General features: G+C 37.9%; 1 protein-coding gene and 1 pseudogene across 1 annotated transcript; one reads left to right on the forward strand and one right to left on the reverse strand.

Moving 5' to 3' along the window:
- Positions 1 to 545: 545 nt before the first annotated feature.
- On the forward strand, positions 546 to 1,941 carry LOC132623897 (UDP-glycosyltransferase 90A1-like; annotated as a pseudogene).
- A 1,209-nt stretch (positions 1,942 to 3,150) lies between these two features.
- On the reverse strand, positions 3,151 to 6,132 carry LOC132621269 (uncharacterized). Its single transcript, XM_060335467.1, has one exon. It carries the CDS (start codon positions 6,015 to 6,017, stop codon positions 3,513 to 3,515), a length of 2,505 nt encoding a protein of 834 aa, XP_060191450.1. The 5' UTR covers positions 6,018 to 6,132; the 3' UTR covers positions 3,151 to 3,512.
- Positions 6,133 to 7,553: the final 1,421 nt, after the last annotated feature.

Raw genomic sequence — 7,553 nt, forward strand, 5'->3', positions numbered from 1 at the left:
AGTTGCACATGGTACATTTTTTACAATAACTAGCAAAAAGACATTCATGTATCGATTCTTGTGATCTGTAGGATTATGGTTTATTAGATTGGGAAATTTCAGTCATGTTTATAATTGTTTGTAATCGTGATAAGCATATAGTTGATATAATGTCTCGGCTTAACCAAGTACCTGACCGAACACCACCTACAATAACGCAGTCGAAAAAAATAAGTAGTACTCCCTTTGTCCCAATTTATACGAGGGTTGACGTATTTAGGGGTCAAACATCTCTTTTTTCTTTTTTTTACTACGATTTTCTCTAATTCTCTTCGTATATTATGAATTACATTAATTATGCAGGCATAGTACTTTTTACGTAGTTTTCAAATATGCAAATCTCATTATAAAATACTCGAAGAATCTATGTTTGAAATAGTAATCAAAGAAAGAGTTGTTTGACTCTTCAAATAGATCAACCCTCGTATAAATTGAGACGGAGGGAGTACTAACTACTAGGTAATACATATATATAGATTGGAACTATGAATTTATCAAACGAACAACAGACGAAGAGCTTAGAAAAATGGCTTCTTCTCACGTTGTTCTGTTCCCTTTCATGTCCAAAGGCCATATGATCCCCATCTTTGACCTTGCTCGTCTCCTTCTCCGCCAGAAAGTTTCCGTCACCATCTTCACTACTCCGGCAAACCACACCAACATCAATATCATCGACATCCCATTTCCTCAAAACATACAAGGAATTTCTCCAGGTGTTGAAAGTACTGATAAACTTCCATCCATGTCCCTTTTTGTTCCCTTTGCCTCCCCTACCAAATCCATGAAACCTGATTTCGAACAAGCCTTATCGTCTCTTCCACCAGTTACTTTCATGATCACTGATAGCTTCCTTTCCTGGACTTTAGACTCTGCAAACAAGTTGGGTATCCCAAGATTCGCCTATTATGGAATGACCACCTTTTCCTTGTCCTTAATGCGTTCCTCAGGTGATCTCCTTCGAACAGAATTGTCTGATGATGAAATGTTCACAGTCCCTGACTTCCCCTGGATTAAGCTCACCAGGAATGACTTTAGTTCACCCTTCAGAGAGCGTGAACCAAAGGGTCCCTTTTTCGATTTCGCCATGGAGGAAGCCATGGCGACCTCTAAAAGCTATGGTCTAATTGTGAACAGCTTTTACGAGCTCGAATCTCTTTATGTAGACTACTTTAATAACAATGTAGTCCTAGAGCATGGTGCGTTGGACCCTATTGTGCAGAAACCAAGCCACAAAAACCACGACAGGAATGGTTAGAGAAACCAGCATACATCAAATGGCTTGATGATATGCTAGAACAGGGGAAGCCAGTTTTATACGTGGCATTCGGGACCCAAACGGAAATATCTATTGAACAATACAAGGAAATTACAGTTGGGTTGGAGAAATCCGAAGTGAACTTTTTGTGGGTAGTCAGGAAAAGCATAGCTGATGATGGGTTTGAAAACAGAGTGAAAAACGGGGGACTGGTGGTGACAGAGTGGGTTGATCAAAGAGAAATATTGAGCCATGGGTGCGTTCGAGGTTTTCTAAGCCACTGCGGTTGGAACTCGGTGATAGAGAGCATATGCGCGAAGATGCCCATGCTGGTATGGCCGATGATGGCAGATCAACACCTGAATGCAAGAATGGTGGTGGAGGAAATCAAGATTGGGCTGTGGGTTGAGACGTGCGATGGGTCAGTGAGAGGGTTGGTGAAGTGTGAAGGTCTGGAAAAGCCGATAAGGGAGTTGATGGAAGGAGAGAAAGGTAAAGAAGCAAGGACGAAGGTGAAGGAGATTGGTGAAGCAGCCATTAATTCAGTCAAAGAAGGTGGATCATCACGGCAAGCGTTAAATGAGCTTATTCATGAGTTAACAGCAAAAAGAACTGTTTGAACTGTGAATTTAATTTCTATGTTGTGTGAATAGGCTACCTTTTTTTTAAGAAATATTTACGACCTTATGATGCACTTTTGATGTTTTTTTTTTTAAAATACAAATCCCTTTTCAAGTTTCTTAGCACTTTGCGCTTAGTTCAAATTTGAGATCTTGAAAATCATCAACATCAAAGGCATAGTGCAGTTCGGACTACGACGGCATACATGCAAATGGGGCTCTAGTAGGAGTAGTAGATGTTTTGTTTCGGAAGTTTATTGAGCCCCAGGGAGAGGAGAATTGCGGAAGCGCACTTAGCTTCTCATTGCGATAGCAGACTTTTATAACAGTAGTACAAATATACTATCTAAGGATAACAAAGATTTGATTTAATATACTGATAATATAAAGAATTCAATTAGAACGAAATGTGAGAACAATTTATTTTTAGAATGTTCTAACAATAACTAACACCTGAATTAGCTAGTGCACGCAGTGCACTAATTATCGTGTATATGTTATCTTTTTTTTTTTTTTTTTGATTAAGCACCGGGTGTCCGGGTCTCTTTGAGCCCCGACTAATCCCGGGGGTGCACAGGGTGTATATGTTATCTTTCACCAGCACAAAACTAGATGAATTGCTCTACAGAACCATACTTAAAATTTACACAGTATCTGGCTATCTTCCACCACCATAAAACTGGATGGATTAATCTAACCACCAAGACCTAATAAACGAAAACGTTTTACATCATATTTTTTATTATGTCTATTCAAAAACAGGGCAAAAGAAGCCATTGTCAAGTATGAAATCCACTCAAGATGAGGATTATTACTTAACGTAAGCTTATTGTAAAATTACCATGTTTAATGGAAAGGGTACCAAAATATTAATATCATTATATACACAGAATCTGAAGGGTGTCTAGGTCTAGGAGGGGTAGATACAAAAAATTATCCCAGATTAATTTAAAAGTAGGATCTCACCAAATATGTGTTGTGTCTCTTACAATGTACAGAGTCCCTGCATGGTGGCTACTTTTGCTTAGATCGTTCAAACATGGCTGCAAGCTAGAATATCAAATATGATTTGATTCCTTGTTCTCGTTTAGCTTATGTAGCATTACAAACCAGTAAACAGAAGGAGATAGGAAACAAATACAAAAATCAGGGGGAAAAAAAAAATGTCTAGCACAAAGAAATACGGAAACTGAAATGGCAAACGGGTCAAGTACCAGTTTTCAATCACCTGGAGTATAAGGTTATTTTCCCAATGCGTTCATTAATCATTCAACATGGAAACGGCTAGATTTTCCGACAGGCAGCAGCAGATAAGATAGGGCATTTCAACATTTCCTTTCAGCTTAGTTAATTATACTATAAAGTATCAGAAAACAGCAAGACCAGGCTTCAACTGGGCTCAAACCCTCTAAGGGGGTCCAGGACAGAAATTGAATATACCTTAGAAAATTTAAAAGTTTCAACAAAATTTTTGAAAAAAAAAAATATAACTTACTCAATAGACTGTACATCACCTCATGTCTCAAGGGATCTCCATTTGATACAGTTGAACACACACACTAAGCACTTATAGTAATTGATCAAAGCCTCTAATTTGACTAACTACTTTGGATGCATTCTACTTGCATTGTCAAATCCTTGATCCCAGCATGATGTAATATTTCAGATACTTGTGTCTTTGCAGATAACTTCTCACTCTCGCTTGAAACAAGAAGATGGAGGGTCCCAATAACATCTGTGTTCGTGAAGCTCCAAACATGCAGCTTTTGTATCCCAGATAAACCTTTTATCTTCATAACATCATTTACAGCTTCCATCAAATCATGTTCGTGAGCCCTTGGAACTCTTTGCAGTAAAATTTCTGCTGAATTCCTTAGCAGTGGGATTACTGAAGATATAATCAGTACAGAGATAAAAATTGAGCAGGCAGGATCAGCAACTAGCCATCCCTTGTACTTTATTAAGAGCGTTGAAATTACCACCCCAACACTACCCAAGGTGTCAGCCAGAACATGCAAAAAGATGCCTTCCATGTTATGATCAATGTGGCGGTGTTGGCTGTGATGTTTCTCAGTGACAACCTTGTCTGTAGTAACATGTTTATGATCATGAGAACAATGTTGGTCAGCACCATCATGATGATGATGCCCATGGTTATGGTCATGAGAATGAGGAGTGTTATTTTCATTCCATTCTTTTTCTTTGTTGCTCTGGTTTTTATTGTCGGCGTGATGTCCATGACCAGCATGACTAGAACATGATTCATGGCATTCATGGACAACACTGATTTGTTCCTGTTGTATCTGGTTACCACCATGATCATGGTCATGTAAATGATGATTATGGTGATGCAAATGATGATCATGATGACCACCATGATCATGGTGATGTTGGTCATTGTGGCGATCCATATGGGACTTGGAGTGGGAATGAGAATGCGAATGGGAATGTGAACATGATCCGCCATGGGCATGATGATGTTCCTCGTGAAAGAAGATCAAACCCACAATATTAACAAGTAGCCCTCCAACAGACACTGACAATAGACTGTTAGTGGAAACCTCCTGAGGGTCTAATATCCTCTCAAATGATTCAAGCACAATCAACGCTCCCACAAGGACCAAAAGAACCGCATTTGCATACCCAGAAAGAATCTCAAATCTTCCACGACCGTAGTTAAACTGACCATTTGCTGGCAACCTTGATATGTATGATGCATATAATCCAATAGCTAGAGCTGCGCAATCAAACAGCATGTGACAAGCATCTGATATTAACCCAAGGCTATTACTCATAAAACCAGCAGCAAACTCCACAACCATGTAAGCCGTATTGATCAAAAGGAAAAGCGCAATCTTGCGTGATTTCCTCTCACCCAAGATATGCCGGAGAGGTTTCATAACTGAAGTCGTAAACCAATCCGACGGTTCCAACCCCAATTCGAGATAATTAGGGTCAACAGGATCCAAATTCCTTACAGAAACCCAGAGCAACAATCCACATATCAACAATCCCCAAAGCGAAAGCTCAGGAAAATACAACAATTCCAATACAACAGTACATACATAAGTCACAAGATACTCTTTTTGTAAATCCTTCGACAAAACCGGCTTCTCAGCAGTAAAATGCTCACTCAAAAGCACACCAAAAACTACAGTGTTAACCAAAGGCCAACCGAGATTCGAAATAGAAATACTATCCCCTTCTGCTTCAAACACAAACATACTTATAACAGCAGGTACAAATAACATTACAGTAGTAAAAAACAAAGACACCAACCTAACCTTCTTCTTACCCATTTCCCTTAAACTACCCCAATTCATTGAACTACTCTCATAACACCCCAAAAAACCCGAAAGAAACGGTAACAACATTGGCCAAATCCTAATACAACTATACCTAGGAAGCAACGAAAACCCCATTTCATAAACATTAACATAAGATAAAGGGAAACATTCAATTTTATCCCAACTAACAGATAACAACACCAACCCAATAAACATAGCAATAAACCCACAAATCTTAGCTGATCGGTTAAAAAGATCGTTCCTTTTTCCTTCAGAGACAAACCGGGCAGCTATATTTCCAGAAACCTCAGCAAGAATCATTGCAGCAGCCCCACAATAACGTAGTGCTTGAAATCTGATAAGAAAGACTATAGAAAGAAGAAAAGATTTAGCTAATAAAAGCTTGTACTGAGATCTTTTGAAGGAGAAAAACCCAAACCCAAACCCAAACCCATGTTTATTTTTGTGATAAAAAGAGAAAGAGAAAGTGAGAAGGAAAGAGAGGAGAGAAACAAGAAAAGAGAAAGGGAAAAGAGAGAAAGAAGAAGGGGAAGAACGAAGGAAAGGGAGAAGAGAGTATAAAGAACGAAGTGAGAAGAGAAGAGTGAAGAGAAATGGTAAAGATGATGTTTTTGCTGATTTGGTTGTGGGGAAATACGTGGAAGTTCTGTGTTTGGATGGAGTTGGTGTTGGAGTGAAAGGAGGGTATAAAGGGGTTCTTGAGGTGGTTGGGGTGGGGGTGGTTATAGGGATGGTTGTGCGTGGTGGTAGAGAAAGACGGTTGGGGCGGTGATGATGGTGGTGGAGGTCAGACATGATGGGAGTTCGAAGGAGGAGAGCTGAGATTCTTCCAAGTTCAAAGATCAAAGCATGTGGGAGTTACTGGAAGAACAAGTCTTTGCGACTACTCCTATTGGGTTTGGGCCCAACCTCAGAATTGTGTCTTGGAGTTATGGGCTAATTGATTAGAATTGTGTAGGGTCATTGACATTTTTGTCCATATTTTGTGCTGGTCATTAAGGCAAATAATTTATTCGCGAGGAAATGAGATCTCCTGCCTTAATACAATTTTAATAGAAGAAAATAATTTTTTCAGATTTTTTATGTGTAAAAAATTAAAGATATTTTGTAAAAAAGACTTAAATTTTTTTTTAAAAATTAAAGGGCTAAAAAATCATTTCTCCCCTTTTCGTCGGGCATAAATTTATATTTTTGCATTATAATATCTCACAAGTCATGTCTTGATAGAAATAAGTTCGATTGGTAAAGGCAAAAATTAAAGACCAGCCCGTTTGGAGAGCAAAAGTGCAATTTTTTCAATTGTTGTAAGAATTAGGTTGGATTGTCCGTTTTCGTGCTTACTATGAATTTTAGTTACCATTCCCTCCAGATCAAAAAGAGTGTCCACTTAGCCATTTGCACACCCCTTAGGAACCATTTGCACACCCCTTAAGAAAATACTAACTTCTAGACTAAAGTAGATAATTTGACTAAACTGACCCTAATTAAATAGGTATTGGGATTTCATCATACAACACTAATAGGGGCAAATCTGAAAAATGTTAATTCTTTCTTGATTTGATAAGTTGACACTCTTTTTTACCAAAAAAAAAAAAAAGTCAAGTAGACACTCTTTTTTATCAGGAGGGAGTATTTAGAAGTGATTAAAAAAAATAGTCATGCTTTAATGTGAATAAAATTAGGACTAGGTCTACTCAAAATGCGCAAATTTTCGTGTTTTAATTTGAGGTATTTTTATCAAAAACTTTTTCTATGTCAAGAAAATAATTAAACGTTAATAGCTTTTACGATAATGACTAATATTTAATAGCAGGTGTTAGAATGATTATTTACCTATTTGTTATAGAATTGTTGGATGATGGTCTGTGTTCTAATAGGGTCTTCTAATGTGGCAAGTCGGCAAGGTACGGGCCTGAGGGGCTATCGAATAAATCTAATGCTAACCATTTTTATTCAAAATAGCCGCCACAAAGTTAGACTGCTGTAGAAGTTGATATATAAGTTGTTTCCTTGTAGTTCATCCGTCGATTATTTTGCTCTATGAGAAGTACATAGCCTACTAGGTATTTAGTGGGCTGGCTGCAGTTGAGCTTAAGTGAAAACGCACATGATAAATTAAGGTAGTCAAATGGACAGATTTGATTAAATTTAAGCTGGTCAAAATGGGTAAATCATTAATTCGGTCAAAAATTACTTGGGTGTTGGATTGGATTAAGATGAATGCATGTGAAATGAATTTAAAAAAAAATCATAAGTTTCCTTCTACATTTACTAAAAACGTTTTGTTTTTTTGACAAATAGTTCTTAATTTCATAAAGGAGACGTGAAATG

This window comes from Lycium barbarum, chromosome 12 (genome assembly GCF_019175385.1).
Source record: "Lycium barbarum isolate Lr01 chromosome 12, ASM1917538v2, whole genome shotgun sequence".
NCBI classification, from domain to species: Eukaryota; Viridiplantae; Streptophyta; class Magnoliopsida; order Solanales; family Solanaceae; genus Lycium; species Lycium barbarum.

Excerpts from the sequence above, each read along its gene's own strand:
- LOC132621269 (XM_060335467.1), bottom strand. The coding sequence starts at position 6,017 with ATGTCTGACCTCCACCACCATCATCACCGCCCCAACCGTCTTTCTCTA.